Raw genomic sequence first — 27239 nt, 5'->3', positions numbered from 1 at the left:
CTATTGACTAATATGTCTGTCTGCGAAATCGGTGGTACTTTCTAAATCCATTGACTAATAACTCTTAACAATTTTTCTGTTTCTTTTGCAACTGTGGCCCAATATAATTGTTTCATTTTTATGGATCCATATTTCCTTTATAATGGGCTGTGCATGAATGCTATTTTGGAGGGGCCATTTAATAGGGGACAAAGAATAAAAATTATAGGGAAATTGATTTATATAATTAATGTGTGAAAGTCTCTCTGACTGTGACACTTGTCAGCCAGAGAGAGGGGTGTTAGGAAAATGATTATGGGAATGCCATTGTTAATTTTTTCGTGGATAAAGATTTTCTTTTATAAAGTATATAGATAAGATAAGATAATTTATAAAAGAAAATTTTGTGAATGAAAAAAATCAAACGCAGACTGCAGAGGAAAAAAAAAAGAAAAAGAAAAATTGAAAATCCAGCAAAAGTGAACCATGGTTAGAAAAGTTAACTGCAGTAAAGGCTGTTGTTGTTAATGCCATGGACACATGAGTCTCTATCCAAAATCCATAGACATTTGTGTCCACGTTGGCAGTGACACATATTATTATTATTATTTCTTAAAATAAAAACTTTATCCAACCCTCAGCTATAAATAAAAAAATGAAAAAAAAATCTCACAGTTGCCGTTCTCGTTTCTTCTTCTTGCACCGAAACTGAAACCTCTCTCTCTAAACGCAGCCTCTCACTTCGCCTTCCTCCGCTCGCCGTCGCTGTGAGAGTCGGAGCTCCTGACTCGCCGCCAGTTCTGACTACTAACGGTTAGTTTGTTCGCTGTGTTTTCTGATTGATCCCGTTCTTTGAATTGAATTTGTTTGTCACTGGTTTTTCCAAGTCTTGGCAGTTACAGCTTTTCCATTTTCCTCTGTTTTCTCGGGAAACAAACACTCTCAATCGTTCTCGTTTTCGTCTTTCTGTTTGGTTTGTGAATTGGTAGTTGTTGTGGTGTGGGTGTGAGTTCCGTGTTTCAGCGTCAAGTTTCATAATGTGATCATTGCTTCTGTCTTGGCTAGGAGTCTTGACCTTCTACTCTCTTGGATTTTTCCTTTTTTTTTTTTAATATTCCCATGGTGTTGGGATCTACAGTTTTCAAGTCCTTTATTTTATTTTATTTTTCTTGTTTATTTTTGTGCCCATAATTGTTTTTTTGTTTTAATTACTGTTCTTGGTGATTCCTGGAAACTCACACTTTCAGTCACTTCACTGATTTTTAATTGAATCTTTTAGGGGTTTATCTTTCTCAGTTTCTCACATTTTAATCTTAGAGAATGGCACGTAATGTTGAATTCCTATAGAGTTCCGGCTGAGGATTATTTATACTAGCAATGTATTTTGAACTGTGGAATCAATGTCAATGTGACAAAGATTCGTGCATGTGAATAGCATTGTCAATTATTTGTGGGGAATAGAATCTGTTTGTATTTTGGTGTGCCTAACTGCCTGTAATTAAGATGAAATTTCATTATCTTTTTCGAACTGAATCCATCGTTGCTATTTTTAGGGTTAGCATTGTCAGTGATTTGTGAGGAATATAATGTGTCTGTATTTAGGTGTGCCCAACTTCCTGTAATTAACATGAAATTTCATTATCATTTTCAAACTGAATCCATTGTTGTTTTGTATTTTTGTTTGTGATGTTTCGTGATTTGGGATGAGCTAGCTCATAAACCAAAGAGGTATGTCATAAAACAAAATTGAAATTTCGGGGTGTGCATGGGAGTATTATGGTAGTATCGTTTTAGCACTTATTAGATGTAAACTGCATTATAAATGTCTTCTCTTTGTGAATGCAGTGCAGATTTTGTTTTCTAGTGTGGTGTTCATATTATTAAATTTTTTATACACACGTGGTGCCATGTTTCGCTCATACCAGTATGGAAAAGTTGTAAAGTGATGTACCTTCATCTAGTTGAAATAATTATATGATCATGATTGCCTTTAGTTTCTGTTCCACTTTTCTTCCTTGATCAGATACACACGTGGTGCCGTGTTCCGCTCATACTCGTATGGAAAAATCGTTAAGTGACGTGTCTTCATCTAGTCGAAATAATTATATCATCATATGCGTGCCTTTACTTTCTGCTTCGCTTTTTGGTCTTATATTGCAGCTGAATCTCAACTACAGTTGCTTATTTTCATATTGTTTTGTCCTTTTTGGAAGCTTGGAGAGAAATAGATGCTATTAAGAGTTTGCTCATTGCTTTTACCACAATTTTATCTTGTTGTCAACAATGAGATGAATCCGTTTAATGTTAGCCAAACTATTTCTTCAGAAAAATCCATGTGTTAGTTAATATTCCAAGCTGAGTTATTGTTATTTACCCCCTGGTGCTTATTGTTCAGCAGACCACTGACTGAACTGCCTTGATTAGTAAAATTTGCACTAATGACAATCAATGAAGCAATTTGTTCAAGTGACAGTATGAGAACCAAGCTTGTTAATGTGCCGGAAATAAATCATAATGAGATTCAAGTCAGATATAGCTGCACAAGTATTTGTTCATAGTTTATACCATGTGAAATGCAGTCTTTGTCATTTTTTGTTACTTGGAGATCGATGATATTAATTGTAGGATTCTTATCTTAAATCTTGTGTTTTAAGTTATTCTTTTCTTATAGGTACTGGTTGATAGAAAGACAGATATTGAAGAAAGCTCTCCCTTGACTAATCATGGCATCAAGGTCATATGCTAATCTCTTAGATTTAGCTGATGGAGACTTGCTTGATATTCCTCAGACCCCAAGACCTCTTCCAAGAATAATGACCGTTCCTGGAATTATTTCTGAACTGGATGATGGGAATTCAGATGTTAGCTCTTCTGCATGTCGGGAGCGGAAAATCATTGTGGCAAACATGCTGCCCGTGCAGGCTCTAAGAGATGCAAAAACTGCTAAATGGGGCTTCAGTTGGGATGAAGATTCCATTTTATTACAATTAAAAGATGGTTTTTCTTCTGATACTGAGGTAATCTATGTGGGTTCTCTCAAGGTTGAAATTGATGTGAGTGAGCAGGAAGAAGTTGCCCAGAGGTTATTGGATGACTTTAATTGTGTACCCACCTTTCTACCCCATGATATGCAGAAAAATTTCTATCTTGGCTTTTGTAAGCAGCAGCTTTGGCCTCTCTTTCATTATATGCTGCCCATATGCCCCGATCATGGTGATCGCTTTGACCACTTGCTTTGGCAGGCTTATGTTTCTGCAAACAAAATCTTTTCAGATAAGGTTATGGAAGTAATTAATCCTGATGATGATTTTGTTTGGATTCATGACTATCACTTGATGGTTTTGCCTACTTTCTTGAGGAAACGATATAATCGAGTTAAACTTGGGTTCTTTCTGCACAGTCCTTTCCCTTCATCTGAAATTTACCGAACTTTGCCTGTAAGGGATGAAATTTTGAGGGGATTGTTAAATTCTGATTTAATTGGTTTTCATACATTCGACTATGCTCGTCACTTTCTTTCTTGCTGCAGTAGAATGCTAGGTCTGGACTATGAATCTAAGCGAGGACATATAGGGCTTGATTACTTTGGCCGCACTATATTTATTAAAATTTTGCCTGTAGGCATTCACATGGTCAGGCTTGAATCTGTATTAAATCTTCCTTCTACATCTGCTAAACTAAAAGAGGTTCAGGAAGAATTTAAGGGCAAGAAGGTAATTCTTGGTGTTGATGACATGGATATTTTTAAGGGCATCAGTCTGAAACTTCTAGCTGTGGAGCAGCTGCTGCAGCGGAATCCAGATTTGCTGGGCACCGTTGTCCTTGTTCAAATTGTAAATCCAGCAAGGGGGTCTGGGAAGGATGTCCAGGAAGCAAAGAAAGAAGCATATCTAATTGCACAAAGAATCAATGATGCTTATGGTTCAAATCATTATAAGCCAGTCATTCTCATTGACCGTCCTGTTCCTCATTTTGAAAAGAGTGCCTATTATGCTGTTGCTGAATGTTGTATTGTCAATGCTGTAAGGGATGGCATGAACTTAGTCCCTTACAAATATGTTGTCTGCAGACAGGGAACTGCACAGCTGGATGAAGCATTGGGTAAAAAAATTGATTCTCCTTGTACAAGCATGCTTGTTGTGTCTGAGTTCATTGGTTGTTCACCTTCTCTGAGTGGGGCCATCAGGGTCAATCCCTGGGATATAGATGCTGTTGCTGATGCTCTGAACTTGGCCATTACAGTGAGTGATTCAGAGAAGCGATTGCGCCATGAGAAACACTATCGGTATATTAGTTCTCATGATGTGGCATATTGGGCTCGCAGCTTTATGCAGGATTTGGAGAGAGCCTGCAAAGATCATTACACCAAAAGGTGCTGGGGAATTGGCTGGGGCCTAGGATTTAAAGTTGTTTCTCTTTCTCCTGGATTTAGGAAGTTGTCCGTTGACCATATTGTTTCAGCATACAAAAGAACCAATAGAAGGGCCCTCTTTCTTGATTATGATGGTACTGTTGTACCACAATCTTGTATGAATAAAATCCCCAGTTCAGAAGTCATATCTGTGCTAAATTCTCTGTGTAATGATCCCAAGAATACTGTATTCATTGTAAGTGGAAGGGGAAGACATTCTCTGAGTGATTGGTTTACTTCATGCAAAATGCTGGGACTTGCAGCTGAACATGGGTACTTTTTAAGGTGTGCCATTTTACTGTTAACCACCTTAATATCTTCCTGCCCCCCGAAAGACTACAACACTAAGACGTTTTTAATCCTTTTTAATATTTGCAGGTGGAATAGAGATTCTGAATGGGAAACTAGTCAGTTGTCTGCGGACCTTGATTGGAAAAAGACTGTGGAACCTGTCATGCAGCTGTATACAGAAACAACTGATGGATCTAATATTGAAGTTAAGGAAAGTGCTTTGGTGTGGCATCATCAAGATGCAGACCCTGATTTTGGTTCTTGCCAAGCCAAGGAATTGTTGGATCACTTGGAAAGTGTTCTTGCTAATGAACCAGCAGTTGTTAAGAGAGGCCAGCATATTGTTGAAGTCAAGCCACAGGTAGATATATTTTTTAATTCCTTTCCCTCGTCTCCCTTTATTTATATTTCTGTGAAATTCACGCTGGAAGGACTTAATCAGTGTTTGGCTTTGCTCTGCAGGGAGTGAGCAAGGGTTTGGTAGCTGAAAAGGTTCTTCGGACTATGGTTAATGACGGTAATCCACCAGATTTTGTATTGTGCGTTGGAGATGATAGGTCTGATGAAGACATGTTTGAGAGCATTTTGAAGACAGTCTCATGCCCGTCATTACCGTCGGTTCCAGAGATCTTTGCCTGCACTGTAGGTAGGAAGCCTAGCAAGGCCAAGTATTTTCTAGATGATACTTCTGATGTCTTAAAGATGCTCGAGGGCCTTGCTGCTTCATCCAATCCAAAGCCCAGGCATGTTGCCCAATTCCAGGTTTTCTTTTAGAAATTTGATAGATGATAGACAGGGAAAGACATCATTATTGATTTTCATTATGCTGCGTTGCTTTTCTTCTCCTGTGCATCTGAGAAATTTTTAGTTTTAAAAAATTAACCTGATTAATGGAAACCTTTCTATTGCGGACCTGACTCTTCTTGGTGTCCTTAACCTGTCTGGATGGCATCGGGAACGTTTTTGTTAGGTAGTGCAGTTCATGATCTGACAATTATTCTCTTGTACATGGTAACATCAATTGTTATGCATTCTGGTGCCGCCGAGTGCCGACACCTTGTCCTTGGATTGTTAGGCCATACTGTTATTTGTACTTAAAAAGGGGCACCAGAACTCTAAGAATGTATAGTTACAGTATTTTGTTACAATATATGATACCAATCTGGTTTGAGATCTCTTCGACTTGGTCATTGTCTATGAGCAGAGAAACAATTATTTACGGACATTTTTAGTTCTAGTCAGCTTGCAGTGTAATGATTTCTTATTCACAAGAAAATTTCTACCATACTTATGTTAATGGTCATTGATTCGTGATTAGAATCATAACAGAAAGATCAACATTTCAAATTGTGAATAATTTATTTTTATGAATTAGAAGATGCATGATAAATAGAATCAAGTCAAACTGAAATATAAGGAGATATATCATTTCATCATATATAAACTTACCTATTTTTTGAATGCTCTTCCCTTCCTCTGCATTTGCAACTACCAATTCAATCTAACTCTCATCCCCTATTATATATATTTTCCCCAAGACCCCAACATTAAGTTTCTTGGACCTTTTAAAGGAAGAAAGTATAACAAGATTTATAATAACTTTTAGCGGAGTTAAGTGGCGTTTCTAAGATTTAATCTATCTCCTCTCTTTTTTGTTTTCTTGCTTGGAGCTACTTCTTCAAAAGCAAATGACTAATCTATCCATCCATGAATCATCAAATGGTAAGCAAGGGACTCTTTTTACTAATCCACCCATAATTCCATTCAGTATTGGATTAGTATATAGGATCATATGTATATTTTTTTTCTCCTCTCTAGACTTGTCTCATCTCAAGTTGGAGAGGGAGATTATACATAACGAAGACGAGCATTTGATCTTTTGTTGCTCTAAGCGCTTTCTTAGTATAAATTTGATCAAATATGCTCCAATGTTTTTCACACCCACCCCATGTGAGACTCATTAGAATGTATTTCAACTATTTCCTCTAGACCATGACTTTTCAACCAAAGTGCTAACATAAAATCACAACTTTATGTGGGCAACCTCCCTCTTCATATAAGCAGGAAAATTAATGTAAAATGTATATCAGGTTGTATTCAATCTGTCAAATTGTTGTTCAATTGTAAGTACAGCTTCTCTTGATATGCTCTCTCTACACCTCCTTCTGTCTATCCCTCTCTTTTTTCCATCGTGAATGATGTTTTATAGTTGATGTTTGATTTGCCAGTTCATTTAATCATGGGATTAATATGAAGAACATGTGCAACATTGGAGACGAAAAGAGACATTGACGAAAATTTATGAAACAGTAAATTTATTTGGCATACAACTATTGTTCTTTCTTCCAATTTCACGAAAAGTACATTTGAAGTGTTGAGAATTTGAATAAGAAGTGTCATTGGATAACTAGAGGAGGGTTCAACGCTTTATAAGTGAGAGGACTCAAACACCCAATGTCTAAAGGTTTTGGATGAAAGATGTAGTGTCCAATCCACTTGTGATTTGCTCTTTTTAGCTTAATGTGATGATTCTCCGGAGTTTTATCTCTTGCGGCCTAACAGTGGTATCATAAAGCTGATGGTTAGTGCGCCATGATGACGGCTCCTTGTGTCGAAACTCTTCCTGACAATGGTGGCTAGGTGGCGTGTTGCATTGATGAAAATCCAATGGCGGTGCAAGTATTTGGAGGCTTCCGCTTGAGATGAGCTCATACTTGTGAGTAAGAAGTCTCACATTGAATGATTACTAGTGATTATACCCGTGCGATGCACGGGATCTAAATCATTAATTTCGTTGAAAAAATTACGATTAATTTAATCTAATCATGATTCCTTATTTTATTATTACTCAGATCTCACCATACCACATATATTTATATTATTCATTTTTTAAATTTAAAATTAAATTAATGCTGCAACTAAAAAATATTTAATTAATATTTATAACAATATAATTTATAAGTAGACTTAATTATATTTAAATCCGGACAAAGAGGTTCGAAGGAGACGCAAAACCAGCTCTAGCCGGTCAAAACTGAGTACATGAACTGGAAATAAATTGTATGACTTCGACATGGTACACTTGAGCACACCACGATTTAGATTCGATGGAATTCAACTTAAAGTAGTGTTATCTTATTTTTCAAAGTAGTGTTATCTTATTTTTCGATGGAATTCAGCTTTATTCACATTAAGAGATTCATATGAACCTGTCAATGAGAGTAAAACATCCAAGTCGACAATGGATAAATCATAAAAATTAAAAAATCTAGAAAACAAACATCAATAAATGCATTAACCAAAGCCAAACACAACAAATACAAAACATATTTTTAACACTAACAAATGAGATACCTTTCAAGTTCCAACAGATAATTCCATGCAGTCTGTGGTTAACCCTTTTAATGAAATTTCAGCTTTCTAAAACAAACTATGTATATATTTCCATAAAAGCATATTGATAGCACACAACTGAATTACCATAGAAACTGAAAGTTAGCGAGCTTTAAATGAATTAATTTTTCATTTAAGAGATATCATTTCTAATCAACACCCACAACCCCGCCAGCCATGTAAAAAATTGGGATTCTCAAAACAATTTCATCCTTGTGATACCAAGCATTGCCTAAATGAAAAGGAAGAGAGCAAAAAGAGTCCCTGAAAATGACCATAAATTAATGTGTTAGAATAATCAAACTGCTCTAAAGGGGACATCAATTTTTATAATATCTATATAAAATTTGAAGACAAAAATAAATAATAGTACAATAAGTACTCTATGACTAATTAACATGATAAGTAACTTACTTTAGACCAGAAAAAGTGGAAAGAAGATGAATAGGTTCTCATAGTGCACATAAGAAATGTATAGTGGCAAAGAAACTAAAAAGGAAGAAGTTAAGATCAACTCCAAATAACATACTACACAATTTGAAGAGAATGAGGAGACAAACTGGAAACATTTGTGGAAGTTCATAATGTTTTGTTAGTCATCGAGGGACACTAAAAAGAGAAATGAAGAAACTGAAAGGAGGAGGGTTTGGATAAAGTCATAGCTACTTTGCTAGTCTGAGAAACATATGATGTGCGGGTTGCTCAATCAATAACATGACCTAAGTGGCTAAGCACCAAGATGATGCGCAAATAATGAGTTCAAAATTCTACAACTTGTACTAAACATTAAGTTATCCTATCGAAATCACTTTTCCTATAAATGAATCTAAACATAAATCAATTCACTTTCAACTCACTTTTTACCATCATCAGTTTTACCAAAATCAATTTTATCCAAAACTTATTCTAACAACACTGATCCAAACACATGTGAACCTACCTGATTTCTTTTCAAAATCACATATCCACAGACGTGTAAATCTACCTAAGTTTCCTACTGTGTAATGACGCTTTATTTCTTTATATGATATATATATATATATATATATATATATATATATTATTCTCTTTTTTCGAAAGAAAAAAATCTACCTAAGTTTCCAAATACACATTAAACAAATAATCAACAATAAGCATGATTACCTTTGGGTTGAAAAGAGAACGTCTCAAGTTGAAGAACAACCATCACATATACTATTATGAGCCATTGCTGTGAGCACTTGTCCACTCTTGGTTTTATAGAGCACTCCGCACTCCTTTGATTGTCCCATTTTCTTCAAGTAAAGACGTAACAGTTCCTTGTTTTGACACTGCACAAAATTGGAAGTAAGAAGATGTAAGTGTAAGATTCAAAGAATTTTTTTTAACTTCAAAAGAAATGATTCCTTCAAGAATGAAAATATGATAAAAACATGTATATACTTTGGAAGAGATGAAGCATTCTCTCGCATTCTCTGAATGAAAAGGTCTTTGTGAAAACTTCTCCCAGAGATATCAGAGTCAAATTTCTTCAAGGGATAAGAAAGCTTGGTATTTTCCCATCCTTATAAAGTGTATATCCAAAAATTCTCTGAGCATCAATTTCATCCACACAATATGCAATTAATCATATATTAGTGCCTCCAATTCACATCTGCCACAATTATAATAGCATATGAAATGAAATTTACCCAAATTAGTTCTGATGCAGTACATAAGTTGAATGAGGCATCATACTAATGTCTTCATTTGTAGAATGATATAATACAGAAGTTGATCCAGTTTCATTTGTTAAATCTAGGGTCACAACATAATGAATCCTACCCTATGGCTTCCTTGGCGGATCTCTTATGACATATTGTCAAACCTCCTAAGTCTCCTATAATCTAACGTGTTAGAATTTAAAAATAACACCTTAAATAGAGTTGCTATAAAAAAACATATTCCATGAAAATTAGTGAAAACATGCATGTGAGAATCTCAAATTTCACACTGCAAGACAAGCAATGGGGAATAATGGAGGCACTTCCTTTGCCTAAAACACATTGATCTATGCTATTATAACTAATAAGTGACAGTTCTAATACTAATATCAATACAGAGAAGCAACCAAAGACACAAATACTCGAAAAATTAAAGAAAGGCTAGTCTCCAACAACACAAACACGCCATAAAACTTGTGAAATAACATGATGAATCACTGAACACTTAAATAATTGAATGATGCACAACAATAATAGAAAAGATACACTTAACACACCCCACCCACCAAGATAAACTTGTCCTGCTGTGATGCTAGAAAATTATAAATATCCATGTACATTGAGTTTTTCAAATGTAAATAAATAACTTCATAATAGAGTACATTTATTTTTGAAATTCAGGTGCCATGATGTACTGATATACATCTTACATCTTGTTTTACATGATACACCAACATATCAGATGAGATCAATATGCAACACCCGAATTATCCGCATACATTTTATGCAAGATTCTATTTTAACCCCATAAATTATTATAAGACCTTCAACAACTATTTCAGATTAATCTAGAGTACAACTGTATGAAACATCATTGAGAATACCACCATACATAATAAATATTTTGTAGTTTGTAGTACTTTGTACAATAGGCTAAAATTAAAATTTCAAAGAGGCTGACGTTGAACCCATAACCTGTGTAAGACGTGTTTCCACAGCAACAATCTTGATTCTTGAGTGCAATTCACATGGATGATGATGAGGATCCACTGCCAAATCTCACAGCAATTGGGCTCTTCACACGGTAACTTCCATCACTCCACTCAATGGACCCAAAACTCTGAGAACCACCATACCCAACTGTAGTGAGAGTGACCTCAAAAGCCTGTGTCTTGTTCTTAGCACTGAACACAAGCTTGCTTTGGTGAGACATTAACATCAACACCATTAGGAGCATTCACCTTGACACTGTAGGGGATCACCTCTTGCTGTTTGTCAAAAAATGAAAACTTTAACATCGACCTTTCTTGCATGTGCTATTAAGAAATTGAAATGGAAAGAGAGTATCACATTACAAAAGGAAAGAGAAATCGTGATTGAGGGTCACCGGGAAACTTACCAAACTGGGTTTTGCGGTGGTTGTGTCGTCGGGGATGCTTGCGGTTGTTGAAGGGGGTGTTTGTCGGTTCTCCGGTGAAGTGGGGCGGCGGCTATTGAAAGGGAAGCACAACAGAGAGGGAAGAATAGAGGCAAATCTCGGTATTTCGAGACAACGAAGCCATGACACCAAAACCTTAACAAAAGATGGGTGTTTCGAGAAGTCTATCGGAGGGATTACTCATGACTCAAGCGGTGCCAATGGCTGATCACCGTTTGGGTTTTTATAGCTGCCATGCGCATTTGACAAAGAAAGAAGATGAGAAAAGGGGGGTAAATGGGGAAGAGGGGAAGATTGCAGCAGATTTGCAATCTGCAGAGAAGATACTCCGTACCTACGTTTTCAGACATCCTGCATAGGTATCGGAAAAACCGCTCCAAGACCCGACCCTTGACCCGGCCCTTGCAGATTTCTTTTGATGAACAGTACCCAAAACCCTCTAGCTTTAGTTAGTTATAGATGTGAGTGTTGAGCACTATATAATAAGTGAGAGGTCTCAAACATCCAATGTCTTAAGGTTTTGGTGAAAAATATAGTGTCCAATCCACTTATGGTTTGCTCAACTTGTTAGTCCAATATGATGATTTCACAAAATTTTATCCTGTTGCGGCCCAACAAGAAGTGATGTTGGGTAAATTGATTGCAGAATTCCATTCCACAATGTGGCATAAATTGATAACATAATATAAGAAGAATCTTATTGTAGCTAACTCTTCGGGGCTCAATTGTAAGCTTGTTACATATGACCTCATCTTAGTTTACCATTTTATTTAGACCAAGATAACTCCTCTAATTGGTTAAATAAAAGAAAATTAATGACATAAATGAACAAAATAAGCATGATTTTCATTGCTTGAACTCCAAGAGCTTCTAATCAGATATGATTACAAAGATCTTGTATTGCCTGTGGGTTTCCAATCCTACAACACTTCCCATGGATGGTTTTCATTGCTTTTGGTGGGATAGATCGACATTCGCCTCCACTGGTACATTTTCAACCTTTTTCTTTTGCAAGGGAGGTGTTTTATTGGAGGCTTCCATGTTTACTACCGGGTGATGTTTCCTCTTGTTAAGGGGAAGTATTTGGTTGCCCCGTCCAAGTTTATTCAAGTTATTGACATTTCCTATACTGCTAGACGGGGCTTGAGAAGTTGGTGTTGCATTCGTTTTCTCCTCCTCACGTCTTAAGGTTCTCGCCTTGTTTGGGAGGTTGGAATATTTTAGTGTGTTATCCAAATTTCCACACTCATAGCAAAAGTTTCCCAATCTTTCATATATGAAGGAAACATGAGTACGACATCCCTCGATCAAAGTTCCTCGCTTGAGAGGGTTGGAGATATCAACCCATGCCCTGAATCGTATACAATTTCCCAAGTCGTTTGTGTCCCATTTAACAAAACGACCTAGAAAGTTACCCAAGGTTTTGGCCACTACCTTGGTACACATATTGCGGGGGAGATAATGTGCCTGGACCCATAGAAGGACATGATCTAGGTTTACCTCGATCGGACTCTCGTCATGTTTCAATCCTTGTAGTACCACCAAGCTTCCTTGGAAAAACCATGGGCTGTCATTAAGGATGGTGACACGATCTTGTTCATCAAAAAATCGGAAAGTGAAGACGTTCTTGTAGACGTCTCTAATTTCCACCCTCATTCTCCAATTTTGAGCAAAAGTGGATATGAAACTCTTGCGATCGACAAGGTTATGGGAGACCACTCGTCCCACAAGCCAAAAGTCAGGAGTTGATGAACCATATCATCAGGGGACTGAGGTGGGATTTTGAGGACAATGCTTTCGTCTTCTCGAAAATTAATGTTTCGAGGATGTTCCATTTAAATTGGGTGTGAAGTGCTATGGTGGATTTGGGAGGAAGGGTTGAGGCGGAGAGGGATAACAAGACCTAAAAGTGGAGGTGTGCTGCGATGGCGAATTGTAGACACACAGATAAACCCTAACGAAGCAACCAAAGAAGGTGATTTTTATTTACCATCCTTTCCCCACAATCTATAACTATATATAAGTAAAATTGTCTTCAATCTTTTATGCATTTATGAAATATTAATTAATTATTAATGAATTTTTATAGTTAATTGTATTAAATATAAATTGTGAAACTTATTGTCCATGTATTAAAAATATTTAATACTAAAATTAGTTATGAATTAGAAACTTAAAAAATAAAAATAAATATTAATTTAACTAAAAAGTAAATATATTACTGTAGAAAAATTTAAATGATAATATCATAATAAATTATTAAATCATATAAATGCGAATATTAATTGAGAAAACTAATTTATATAATTTTCGAGATATATATATATATATATATATATATATATATATATATATATATATATATATATATATATAGGGGAATGCTAATGCACACCCACCCTCTTTTTAGAAGGAGTGCATTAGCACTCTACACCTTTTCATTTGGACAAAAAAACCAGTTTTACTTTTTTGATTATAACTGACTTCCAGTGGGTATTAACGTAATTTTTCAATCAACACTTTCTTTCCCCTGTTCACCTCTTCTTCTTCCCACATCCAAACACTGCAACACCACTTTCTCAGAGTAAACAGCCATTCTGGTCCTTGAATGTGTTCACTTATGATGAAGTGGTCCTCAGCTTTTGAAAATGGGCTTTTTTAATCCCTGAATGTGTTGCCGTCGGTCAAGTTAGTCCTTGGTTCAGTTTTTCGTTAGTCCCTCAAACGGAAAACACCACATGTCACGTTTTTTTACACATTGGCATCCTAGTTGGCTCTCCAACGGTCAGAATGAAAGCTTCTAACCCGTCAATTTAGTCCTCATCCCTGAATCTACATAATCACCCCCAATTCTTAACCCTGGAGCCCCAAATCAGAAACCCTAGTTCTTCAAACCTACAATTGGCTTCTTCAATTGGTGTATGCATCTTGTCTCTGTGCGTGTGTTATAGGTAGGATCAGTAGTGGAGTTTGTTATAGGCGCCGACGACTTTGCTTGAATCTATTGTTACATTGGTTCTGAGTTTCAAGTTCCTCTTAGACGTGCATGTCCTGGGAATTTCTCTAGTGTGAAGAAAGCAAAGTACCTTGTTACATACCCTCTAATTCTAGGAGATGATTTAGACAAATTGAATAAGAAATTTGGTATCTCACCTGGAGATTTTTTGGAACAAAATCACTTGAACCCCTTGTCCACTTAAACCCCAATTGATGATGACCCCATCAGAATATTTGAAATTCCAGATTCTCCTTCTCCCCACCTAGTTTTCTTCCCACAAATCCAGTGCCTAAGCCACATGAATCACTAGAATCATCACATTTGTATATTGCAGGATCTGTCTTAGGACTTGTGTTTTTCACAACATTGCTTGCAAGTGGACTCTACATGAAGAGAGTGAGAAAAAGTGATTATGTAAACTCATTCAACAATAACAAGTTCTCCTTCTCTCACTTTATGCATGAAAACCTCTCCTTGCTTGGTGTATGTTATGGTGAGGGCAGTGATTCTTGGTCTTATTTAGTTTTTGAGTTGCTTAAAAATGAATGCTTGAGGGAGATTATATCTGATCCATTCAATCCTCTAAACTGGTACAGAAGGACACAAATAGCATTTGATATTGCAACATGTCTTTACTATTTGCATTACTGTTCTTTTCCTTCCATAGCTCACATGAATGTTAATTAGTACTAGAAATATTTTCATTTCTGCAAACTTGAGAGGAAAATTGGCAGATGTTGGTGGTGCAACTAAATGAAATGGCAGCACAGAAATTTGTTAGTGTAATTGCAGGGTAATAGAAGATTGCATTCAGTATTGTATTATTCCCCCTTGTTGGGTCTTCTAATTACTCATAAATTTAGTGGACAGAGAAAAATCATTGTCGGCAACTAACACTTTCTAGAGGCTAAGCTTTTTTTCCCTTTACTTTTCTCTTCTTGGGTTTCGAATCTGGTGGATGTGGTTAGAAGTTTATGGTTTGATGGGGTGTTGATTTGAGGTCTGGAAGTTTATGGGTATATTTGGGAGGTCTGATGTTGGTTTAGGCTTGATGGAGTTTTTGCTGGTGCTAAACTTTTGGTTGCTGGGTTTAGGTTTTGATTAGAGGTTGAGTAAGGGATGATGTATCAGAGATGCAAGAAAGGCTCAAGCTTTGGAAAGAACACAACCAGATTTATGAGTGGCAGGGACTGATTTTCCAGTGAAGTTTCGGAGGGAATATGAAGAAGGAGCCACGTAGGATGCCAACATGTAAAAAAACATGACATTTGGCATTTTCCGTTTTAGGGACTAACGGAAAACTCAACCAAGGACGAACTTGACCGACGGCAACACATTCAGGGATGAAAAACGATCATTTCCAAAGTATGAGGACCAGTTCGTCATAAGTGAACACAGTCAGGGACCAAAATGGCTGTTTACTCTTACACTTTGGCAATTGGATCACAGCTTCGTCGACCTCAACTCCTTCCTGATATCCATCTCTCGCTCGATCAGGGTCTTCTTAGGAGTTCGAGGACCTCCGTTCAGCGCTATCCGCCGGCGACAGAAACTCACTCTCCAGCGTGTTCCCGGCCTGTGTCGGTTTGTCGTACAGCGGGAAGCTCCTCATGCAGAGCGATTTGGACGCGACCTTGGGGAAGTTGGAATGGCACACGAAGAAAAAGGGTTTCTATAACTGTGGGGTTTGATTCTAATAAAGGGGTTTTGATTGCTATGGGGTTATTCGCGTTTTGGAACGTGGGAGTGAATTAGGGGAAAAAGTTAACAAGCAGCAAAGAGAAAAAAAATTAAAATCAACAATTGGAATAGCATGAACAGCTCCCACGCCTAGCCAAAAAACTTCTGAAGAGAAGAGATTTGAATTTTCATATTGTCATAGTGGGTGTGATGCAACTGTAACTCCTTACCTTTGTCTTTCCAATTTGGGTTCCTGGCCTATATTTCAATTCAATGAGTGATTGTAAACATTTCAATTGATTTGAACTAAATCAATTTTTTTTTCTTCCTTTGCACCGAGTGTTGGTTGGGTGTGGGAATTGGGAAGAAGAAGGTGAGGAGAGGAAGAAGAGAACGTCAGATGAGAAAATGTATTGGAGAGAGAAAGTGTTGATTGCAAAATTACTTTAATACCCACTAGAAATCAGTTATATCCACAAAAGTAAAATTGGTTTTTTTGTACAAGTGAAAAGGTGTAGAGTGCTAATGCACTCCTTCTGAAAAGAGGGTGGGTGTGCATTAGCATTCCCCATATATATATATATATAAAAGTAAAATCTACTTGAATCTTGCATAAATGAAAATACTAATTATTTATTTATGATTTTAAATCTTTTAAGTAACTAAGCGGTAGGGAGCTGGCCAATGAGTTTTTTACTATCTTCTAATTTTTTTTTAAAACGAAATGAATATTATTAATATAATAGCTTGAGCCAAAATGAACTCAAGACAAGAGCAAACAATTTGAACAAGAACAGATCATGAAAGATCAAAGTGCATAAAAGTACACAAAACCCACCACCCACCCGCAGAATAGCTACTAACGAATTACCAAGAAGAAGCCTCATTAAAACCTTGCTGGGAAAACCAAGCGAAAACCCAGCAAGGAAAAAGAGTACCACCAACTTGGAAAAGCCACTCGACAACCAAAAACAGAAAAGAACAACCCAAACAGCAGCAACAAATTCATGAACAGTAAAAACATCATCAATCCAACGTCAGCAGCACCAAAACAGCAAACAAAAACGACAACAACAACTAGAAAACAGCAGCAGACGAAACAATAGCAACAGCAACAGCAACAGCAAAACTGACAACAGAAGCAGCAACAACAACAGAAAACAGCAACCACCAACACCAGAGCACCAAAAATTGCCAAAAAATCCACAGGAAAACTGCAACATTGTGAGAGTCAATTGCATAATTGCTTTTTCACTGCCTCACGCCTTGTTATTCCTCCTAGTCCGCGAACGCTCCATGTCAGCAAAGGCCCTGACATATTAATTAAGATGCAGATGATTTTGACGGATTTGAGCTTCTAAACCACGAAGCATCAAAGCCTTCGACCCTCGCGGTTTCAAACCCAGTTGCTTCCCAAGAAGCCAAGTTCTCTGAGCTCTGGTTGACACACTGTCTTCCCCCGGAACTGGCTCTAAAAAAATTGATTGGTAGAGGTTTGGTGAGGGGACGTGCCTACAAAAATATATGTAATTCCACGCACCTCAGAATTTGGCGAAGTTGCAGAAGTTGTCGCGAAACCCAAAAAGCTATTTTGTGAATTTGACATGATAGGCAAACACGTCCCATTATTTTGAGAGAAAACATGTCGTGGGTCCCAGTTTGATGAATTAAAAGGCCAGCAACTTATTGATTTTTGATTCAAATCTTGAGCATGGAAGGAATAACCTGTAACTGCCAATCCCTTCCCTTGATTTTGAATATTTTTACCCAAGATTTGTTGTGCATTAAACAAGATATCATCTGGTTTTAAATTTCTCTTCCACTCCTTGATTTCCTCTACCGTATAACCAGATTCAAAAAGAACTTGTTCTCTTATTTCTCTGCTGAATTAACGTGTTTCAACGTTTCAATTTTTTCTGCAATGCACGTGCTATAAAAAATCTCAGCCTCTTGCCGGAGTAAATCCGTAACCGTCGCCGGTTTTTCCTCCTCCACCTGCAGAATCGCGGCTTCCTCCATGGATGCATCAAGGTGCGTGTTACCTAGGTCCGAATCACCGTCACAAGCACGTAAACCCTCCGCCACTCAATCCCGATAAGGCTCATCATCCTCATCCGTGCCAACGTCAACAGCAGATTCATAATCTTTCTCTTGAGGCTTTAACTCCGCTTCATCTTCTCTACCCTCATCTCCCATACTATCATCATCGGAGTTCACCTCATCATCAGAATTAAAAAATTTAACAGGGACTGACGACATGTCCTTTACTGTTCCGTAATCATATGCAACAGGATCCTTCTCAACCAAAAATATGCACGACGTTCCGCCAACGTCAATCGCCATCATGAAACAGTGCAAAATAGGATGATGCATACGAACCAGAATACGTGCAAAATCAGCTCTATGCCGTAACAGAGTGGCGAAGTCAGACAAAACATAAGTCCCGAGCCTGTTACCGACGGACGTGAAGAATGGTTCAGTCCACAGCCCCAACGGAACCTGCCACAGACGGATCCAAACAATTGAGCCAATCCAAAAGAGAGCATAGTACAAGGCTTTATATCATATAATTTCTGCTCCAAGAAAAAACTACACTCAGTAATAGTCCCCTCCATTGCATCCTTTGTTTCAAATTCCAAAATCACCTCATCTGCACCCAACTAAATTAATCGGAAATTGAACAAACCAATCTGGCTAAATTACTCCTGTAACATTTCCACGGGCATAGACAGTAAGGTGCGTGCCCTAGCACATCTTTGAACCCTCTCTTCGTCTAAGTTAGCCCATGTTAGACGTAACTGATAGTTGCCAAATTGTTGGACAACATCCTTTTCTGGAACTGAGGTATCGTTTATTGCTTGTGGCAAAGTCTGGGATCTCTTCTGCTGCTGAGCTTTTGGCCTCCATTCCTTGCATTGAGTTGTATTCTGACGAGAAGGACCCACCTCGGATGGGCGAAATGGTTGCTGAATATTTGCCTTCTGAACAACTAGGTAACTGCCATCAAAACGACGTCCATGGAATATGCTAATCGCCCTCCACGCCTCAACATCAGAGTTAAAACGCAAGAATCCAAAACGAAACCGACGGTGATACTTTTTCTTTTGCTGAACGAACACACTCCGTAGCCTCCCTGCCTTCTGAAATATTGATCTTAATTTTTGATTTGCCATCCTATCTCCCAAACCATCAACAAAAACCGAGAAGGACACGTTATGTTGTTTGGTTCGTTGAGGCTGGTCAGGATTCGGCTGATTTCGTGAGCCATACTGATTTCTGGTTTTGAAATAAAACGTACCTCCCTGCTGCCAATTTGAATGATTTCTCACAAGTCTTGCATTCCTCACAGGCCAATGATCTGCTCTTTCACATCCATAACCCGATCCATTTCGAAAAAAAGTACTAAATAATAAATGAAAAACTTCTCATACATATAATAAAAATATTAAATACGAAGTTTTTTTTAAATTTTAAATATCAAGAAAAAATAAAAGATAATAGAATAAAATAAGTAATATTTATTATACAAAACATATATATTACTTATAACAACTACTTAATAGTGTTTAAAAAAAACTACTTAAAATGGGAGGATTGGTTTACTGGGAACATCACAGGTCAGATTCGTGGCAGAATAGGAGTTGATTGGCCCAGGTTCTTCTCCTCCGCTTTGTCTGCAATTTGGCGCATGAGGAATGAGTACGTCTTTAACCACAAGCCTCATAACACTAATCGGATTTGGTCCCTCTTGAAATCCCTTGGAATGGAGCAGCTCCCTGTGAGTCATCCCCGGATAACGCATGATCTCGACTCCATGCAAGGCCAACACCGTGGTGTTTTTGATGAGCTCCCTCCTCGCATGGCTACTACCGGTTGGGTGAGACCTGATGTGAACTGGATCAAAGCAAACGTAGATGGGGCAGTTAGCTACAATCTGCAAGCCAGTTGTGGCGGAGTCTTCCGTGACCCCAATGGTTCCTGGTTAAGAGGCTTCAGCACGAACTTGGGTGTGCTATCTACGTCTAATATATTTCTCACCGAATTATTGGCTGTGAAACTGACAGTGGAAGCGATTATGGGATTAGACTTCCCTCAGGTCATCATCGAATCTGACTCCTTGGAAGTCATCAACGTTCTCCACTCACACGATGTTGTTGGGCATCAATATGCGAATGTGATTTCTGAAATTCTCCACCTTCAGCAGGTTCATGGAAACATCCTCTTCCAGTCCACTCCGCGTGAGGCAAACTCCTTGGCGGATTATTTGGCCAAAATCGGCCTTGACCTCGACTACGACACCCATTGGTTCGACTCACCTATTGGTGAATGTCACTCTATTCTGCTGAAGGACACTGGTCCTGTGCTCCCCCCTTCCCTTGTTGCTAGCGAGCCTTAGGGCTCGGGCCCTAGCCCCTTCCTTGTAACCAAAAAAAAAAAAACCTACTTAATAAAGCAGTACTATTTGTTAACGACTATATATGAAAAAATACTGTAAAAAATTAAATGACATATATTTTATTGATAATTAACTCTTCAGAATGTGCAGATAACTTTAAAATCATTCATATATAATTAATAATATATATAAGAAAATTAATTTAGGAAAGTTAAAGATGTTTAATATTTTGAAAGTTATAAATTAGGCTTAAATGCACTTTTGGACCCTCATGTTTTAACTTTTTGCGATTGTCAACTCTTATCTTTTTTTTCTATGAATGGGAACCCTATTCTTTCAAAACGCTGCACCGTTTACCCTTTCGTCCAAATCCGTCAAAAACTTGACGGAACACGTTGATATGGCCTTCCACGTGGATAAAAGGGGGATTTAAAAAAAAATGGCTTAAATGCACTTTTGGACCCTCAAGTTTACATTTTTTGCGATTGTTGACTCTGATCTTATTTTCAGTTTGAATGGAGACCCTAATCTTTCAAAACGTTGCACCGTTTACCTTTCTGTCGGAAGGCCAGGTAAGTGGGTTCCGTCAAGTTCTTGACGGATTTGGACGGAAGGGTAAACAGTGCAACATTTTGAAAGATTATGGTCTCCATTCGTAGAAAAATAAGATCAGGGTCAACAATCGCAAAAAATATAAACTTGGGGGTCCAAAAGTGCATTTAAGCCTATAAATTATTTCAACGTTAACTATTTTAAATTACTTTAAATTTTAAAAATATAAAAATAATATATATTAGCTATTTTTGTAAATTATTATAAATAAATCGTCCGATGCACATTAACTTATTTTTTGCATTAATGACAATAGTAAGTTAAGAGCATTAAGAAAAACACTCAGCTAAAAATACAATGTCAAATCAATAAATCAAACATCTATTATCTTTAGTGATCTCTTACCGGATAAAGAGAAAATAAAAATAAAAAAACAAAACAAAACAAAACAACTAAAAGAAACTAAGATTGATCTTCTCCGCTTATCAAAAAAAAAATATTGATCTTCTCCACTTGAGTCTTCAGAATCTTTAGAGAAGTCGGAGAAATCATCCATAGAGTCATCAATGAAGAAGCCTTTGGGCTGGAAGAATACAATTCTGATCTTGTTACGCAATTTGTTCAGTCATCAAGATGATTAGCCGTTGTGACGAGAGAAGTCACTAAGTGCAGGTGGCCTTTCTTTGCGTGTTGAGGCAAATTGGTCAGTGGACCGACGTTTACTCTAGGGAAACGATAGAGACAATAAACTCTAGTTAGACAAGTATCCATGTGAGGACGAATCGTTGTCTAGCTAACCACGATGCATCATGCATTCATACTCTTGACACGTGCTGGTTAGTATGTTCAACTAGAGTGGGTTGAATCGACTTGGCGATGCTATCGTGATGCGCGCAAGTCATTATGTTCAACCAGAGTGGGTTGGGTCCACATGGTGATGTCTGTTTTGTACGTGCAAGTCAATGTATTCAATTAGAGTGGGTTGGATCGACTTGGCATGTTAGGTGGTAAGTGACACCCAAAACAGAGTGGTTAAACAGCCAGTGTTAGGATTGATTCTGAGGTGCCTAGCCTGTAAGTGGCAATTCCGCTATCTTGCCTCATCCACCTTGCAAGGAGACATATATCTGAATAATAATTCGAGCATACATTGCATTGGCATACATGAATCTAACTTATAATGTTGTGGTGTTGATTGAGTTGTGGTGTGATAACATGAGTTGGATGAATAACATCCTATGATATACACTATTAATTGTTTAGTAATGTTATTTATTGTTATAATATGATATGATGTTGTGTATTATACATTATGCTGGGAAGTTGACCTAAGCATGCCTTGTTTGTATGTTTGTGTTTGGGAAGTCGACAAACTGTCAGACGATGACAGGTAACGATCTGTGCAGATGCTACCCTACATGGAGAATTAGTGGCAGACTCAAAGAATAGAGTTGGGTTTAAGGTTAGATCCTTTGGGTAAAGATCTTATCGTTATTAGTTAAAGCTTACAAGATGATTTATGAGTTATATTTGAGGTTTCGGGTAGGTTCCGGTGCATTACTTTCCTGCGGTCTTCTTGTGAGGAAATGCAGGGGGTATATCAGATTTATGGAGTCATTGCAGACTGGATTCCTTTGTTGAATATCATTCTATTTTGTTATGTCTTGTATGTTGTGCCTTGGTTAAGGCTAGATGTAAGTTTATTTATGGTTGGGAGTATGAATGACACGTTTTAGAAATGCTTTAAAAAGTAGAAAATAAATATCTGCATTTGCGAACTAGTTATTAAAACAGGTTGCATATTTATTGAGACAGGTTACTACCGTCGTAACGCCCCGATTTTCAGGGGTTACTTAGTAACCTTGAGCCACCTTAAAATGCAACCTGTCTTAAATGCAGAGGTAATTTATTTATTTTTCATTTAAGATAATGCTTCTATAACATGCATAGATAATACCCAACACAAGAAAATAGACATAACGAGTTTACAACAAGTCCCCTCAACAAAGAAGGATGAGTAGTCGAATACAAGTCATTACATCTGAATAGAAAAGTACAAAATAAGTGGGGTCCACCCTGGCCCCAAGAATACAACGAGTGGCTCAACACCAACCGACACATCTAAGTTTGGAGCTTTCCCCATGGTAATCCAACTCCTTTTCTCTACGAGTTGTTCATTTAGTGATTGCTTGTTCTTGATTTCCTCCATTAAGTCACTTGAGATGGTGATCATTCCTAGACTTAGCCTTTCTGACGTCGCTTGTACCTCCAAGCTGAGATTCTGAAACTTTTCCAGTAACTCCATCCTCTTTACTACCATTGTGGCAGCATGAGTCGTCTTCCTACTCGAGGCGTCTGCCACGACGTTTGCCTTCCTAGGGTGATAATGTAGGGTGAATTCGTAGTCTTTGTTATAGTCCATCCATCGACGTTGCCTCATGTTGAGTTCCTTCTGGTCAAACAAGTACTTCAAACTCTTGTGATCACTGAAGATGGTGAAAGTACATCCATATAAGTAGTGCCTCCAAATCTTAAGTGCAAAGACCACTGCAGCCATTTCCAAATCATGCGTCGGGTAATTCCGCTCATGCGTCTTCAACTGTCTAGAAGCATAAGCCACTACCTTGTGGTGCTGCATCATCACACATCCCAAACCTTGGTGCGAAGCGTCATAGTATACTTCATAAGGTTCCTCCGGTTGTGGTAGAACTAGTCTCGCACTCGTTTGTCCATGCAAAGGGCTGGTCCTTTTGGGTGAGTTTCGTCAAAGATCCTACTATACGAGCAAAACCTTCAATGAACCGTCTGTAGTAGCCAGCTAAACCCACAAAACTTATTACCTCATTTGCCGTCTTTGGTCGTTCCCACGCCATGACTGCTTCTACCTTTGATGGGTCCACGACGATACCCTCCTTCGATATGACGTGTCCCAAAACTTCACCTCTTCTAGCCAGAACTCGCACTTTGTCGGATTGGCGTACAACACTCGTTCACGGAGAACCTGTAGCACCTGACGTAGATGCTCCTCGCGATTCTTGGAGTAGATCAGAATATCGTCAATGAACACAACAATAAAATTGTCCAAGAACGGGCTGAAGATCCTGTTCATGTAGTCCATGAAAGTAGCTGGTGCGTTGGTGACTCCAAATTGCATCACGAGGTACTCATAGTGACCATAGCGGGTTCTGAAAGCGGTCTTTGGAATGTCTTCTTCCTTAACTTGTATTTGATGATATCCGGACTTTAAATCTATCTTTGAAAACACAGCGGCTCCCCTCAACTGGTCCATCAAGTCATCAATCCTCAGAAAAGGGTAGCGGTTCATCACAGTCACCTTGTTGAGTTGACGGTAGTCCACACAAAGCCTTGACTTTCTGTCCTTCTTCTTCACGAGCAACACTGGTGCTCCCCACGGTGAGACACTCGGCCTTATGAATCCTCTTGACATCAGCTCCTCTATTTGACTCTTCAATTCAGTTAACTCCGCGGGTGCCATTCTGTAGGGTGTAATCGAGATCGGTCTTGTGCCAGGAACTACGTCTATGGTGAAATCCACATCCCTCGTTGGTGGTAATCCTGGAACATCATCCGGAAATACATCGATGAAGTCTTGTACAACGAGTATGCCACGAATGTCGCCTCCCTTCTTTTCCTCCACTTTAGCCGACACAAGGTACTCTTGTGGTCCTCCCTTTAGTGAGGCCTTTAAAAGGTTCTCGTTCAAGTGCTCAGAGATTCCTAAGTCATGAATGAGCACTGCCCTACGAGCACAATCTAAGAGAACATGGTACCGAGATAGCTAGTCCATCCCGAGTATCACGTCCAAGTTTCCAAGGGGAAGACACATCAAGTTAGCATAGAAGTCTCTACCCTCATATATCACAGGGCAACGCAAGCAAGCAGTGTTCACAAACAAGGCCTTATTGGCAGGTGTATCAACTACCATATCAAAAGGCAATTCAGAAATATGCAACTTCAGGCGGTTCGCACATTCCGTGGAGATGAATGAAAGCGTCGCACCTAAATCAAACAAGAAGTTTAGAGTGTTACCAGCAACATCGCATCTCCCTTAGATCGGTCCATCAGCTACAGAAGCCACTTCCCCACTCATCGAGTACACATGTCCAGAAGCCTTCGGGCGGGATCCCTTGACCATGTACACACGGAGCTCAGTCTTCGGAGCCTTACAGTCTCTTGCCAAGTGTCCGAGATTCTGACAGTTGTAGCACACCGTTGACTGTTGGGTGCAAGCATTGGCATAGTGACCAGTCTTGCCACATCGGAAACAAGTGTTACCTCCCTCAGTTTGTTGTGCTAGCGCCATCAGCCAAGTGACTTAATGGAGGAAATCAAGAACAAGCAATCACTAAATGAACAACTCGTTGAGAAAAGGAGTTGGATTACCATGGGGAAAGCTCCAAACTTTACAGACTGTACAGCTTACTCAGCCAGATCAAGGTTCCTCTAAAAATTCCAAACTTCATTCATTTCTTTTTGTCCAAGTCTTAACCTTTTAGTTTCCTAGCATGGTTATAAAGTTCATGCATCATATCAAGCTCATTTCCATTTGTCTTTCAAGGTATTAACATGTTCATCATCATCATACAAGTCTCATGCAAATCCTAGCAAGCAATTTTGCACGCTAAAGTCCAAGACCCGAAGTGCCCTTACCTCGATCGTTGGCTTTCTTCTTAACTTCTCTAGTCTGATTTCCTTCAAGGTGTTCTTCACCTTCACACAACACACAAGGCACACACCTATTAATCACCAAAAACACATAGAAATATCACACACTCTTAGCTAAGTCTAGCATTTCTCACAAATCAACTTAGTCTTAAGAGTTCAAGGTTTGAGTTTGAAACAACACTTTGATTGATCTTTAAGAGTTAAAAACTGAACTTTTAGCCTCAAGGCTTCTAAGAAACAAGCTTGAAAACCTACTCTTGAAGTCTTTACTTCATGAGGACATTAAGACATCAAGATTAAACCTTTTGAACAAGAAAAGGTTTTATGATGAGTAGTTTTCTTCCTTGGCTCTCCATTTTTAAAATCTATGGTTCAAAACACAAGAGATTGAAGCCTTAACATCAAGCTTCAACCTTTTTCCAAAACACTTTTCACAAACAAGAAGCCAAGGGGATAACAAGCTCACCACAAGCACACAACGATTTCTTGATGGTGTTTGAGGAAGATTTGTGTTAGGGCTTTTTTTTAAGAAGGAGAAGATGATGAACCTTCTCTCTAAACTCTCTCTCACTTATCTCTCTAAAATCCTCTCATTTCCTTTACTTTGGTTTAGAAATCTGATAGGAAGTCCTTATGATAAGGTGATGCACAGCTCCCAAGGTGAAAGGATGGCTTGTACTTGTGGTTTTGGTCTTTTTTCCCATGCACACTACTCTTGGCAAAGTCATGATGCTACTAGCCTTTTTAGTCTTGGTTCATGAGCCTATCCTATTAGCCTTTCCCTCCAACACTCCAAATCTGAACACGCAACCCCACAATCAAATATTAGCTGGCCAATTTCGTGATTGGCTCGTTTACGAGTCGAACTCGACTCGTTTTCGAGCCGAAAACACTACCGGGCGAGATTTTTGACCTTATATCGATATTACAGTCAAAATTCTTGAAATTACGCGTAGTTTATTGTAATGATAAGGAAAATATTTATTTCACACTCGAATAATAATTCGATGACAAAAGGTGCTCTAGGCGAAAACGCGTCGGTTCGACCGTTTTCCGACGTGCAGCCGAATTCTCCGACGAAAGGAGAATGAAGCTCTTAGGAAATAACTTTGATAATAATAATCATAACATCATTCCAATTGGATTAAATCCATCACACAAGTTAAACTTAAAGACCACGTTAAAACAAGCATTTAAGCACTCAAATTGAGAAATAAATCGAGTTTATCTCTTTTCCTAATCTCGGGTCTTACAACCGTGACCCCCGAAAGTCGAGGTGTTATACGAAAGGTGGCAAAACCTAGTTCTTATTAATGCGTAATAGACTCATCCAATGATCTTGGTCTGGTTTATCTCATGAATCAGCTCTAATAAGTCAATATAATAAATTCTAGTGGGTTAATTCTATGCGTGTGACTCGAGAGGTCAAAGCTACTAGTGCATATTCCAACAAGAAGGTCCTTCTGAATCGACAGGTCAAAGCTTGATAAAGGATCCAAACTTGACTACCTAGACCGCCCAACTTCTTCTTGAGAACCGAGTTCTTTCATGCTCAACCTGCAAAAGTGAGCAGATGTCTCCCACTTCCTTCTCTAGGAGGAAATTCCAATGTCTTTGGAATATTTTTCTTGCTGAAGATGAGTCAGCAAGTTGTCCTTGTCCTTCAAGGATTTAGAAAGGTTGAGGGCCCTCTTTACAACTTCCATTCACTAACGCTCTTATTCGTCAACAGA

General features: G+C 38.3%; 1 protein-coding gene and 2 long non-coding RNA genes across 3 annotated transcripts; 1 reads left to right on the top strand and 2 right to left on the bottom strand.

Annotated features, from left to right (window-relative positions):
* Positions 1 to 600: 600 nt before the first annotated feature.
* LOC130711794 (probable alpha,alpha-trehalose-phosphate synthase [UDP-forming] 9) lies at positions 601 to 5854 on the top strand. The gene is made up of 4 exons (XM_057561533.1): positions 601 to 792; positions 2651 to 4675; positions 4769 to 5042; positions 5144 to 5854. Exons 2-4 carry the CDS (start codon positions 2703 to 2705, stop codon positions 5453 to 5455), a joined length of 2559 nt encoding a protein of 852 aa, XP_057417516.1. The 5' UTR covers positions 601 to 792; positions 2651 to 2702; the 3' UTR covers positions 5456 to 5854.
* Positions 5855 to 8118: 2264 nt separating this feature from the next.
* Positions 8119 to 9700, bottom strand: LOC130710557 (uncharacterized). The gene is made up of 3 exons (XR_009010393.1): positions 9497 to 9700; positions 9218 to 9384; positions 8119 to 8338 (listed from the first exon to the last, which is right to left on the bottom strand). It is a non-coding gene; the product is annotated as an uncharacterized LOC130710557 (long non-coding RNA).
* A 1018-nt stretch (positions 9701 to 10718) lies between these two features.
* On the bottom strand, positions 10719 to 11618 carry LOC130714729 (uncharacterized). The gene is made up of 3 exons (XR_009011392.1): positions 11529 to 11618; positions 11156 to 11423; positions 10719 to 11024 (listed from the first exon to the last, which is right to left on the bottom strand). It is a non-coding gene; the product is annotated as an uncharacterized LOC130714729 (long non-coding RNA).
* Between the last annotated feature and the right edge of the window lie 15621 nt (positions 11619 to 27239).

The sequence above is a fragment of the Lotus japonicus genome, chromosome 4, assembly GCF_012489685.1.
Source record: "Lotus japonicus ecotype B-129 chromosome 4, LjGifu_v1.2".
NCBI classification, from domain to species: Eukaryota; Viridiplantae; Streptophyta; class Magnoliopsida; order Fabales; family Fabaceae; genus Lotus; species Lotus japonicus.
This window is presented reverse-complemented; position numbering and strand designations above follow the sequence as displayed.

What these genes read in the sequence shown, in the direction of transcription:
- LOC130711794 (XM_057561533.1), top strand. Translation starts at nt 2,703, where the DNA reads ATGGCATCAAGGTCATATGCTAATCTCTTAGATTTAGCTGATGGAGAC. An exon ending in GAACATGGGTACTTTTTAAG is followed by an intron (nt 4,676 to 4,768) that starts GTGTGCCATTTT and finishes TAATATTTGCAG; the next exon opens with GTGGAATAGAGATTCTGAAT. An exon ending in TTGTTGAAGTCAAGCCACAG is followed by an intron (nt 5,043 to 5,143) that starts GTAGATATATTT and finishes TTTGCTCTGCAG; the next exon opens with GGAGTGAGCAAGGGTTTGGT.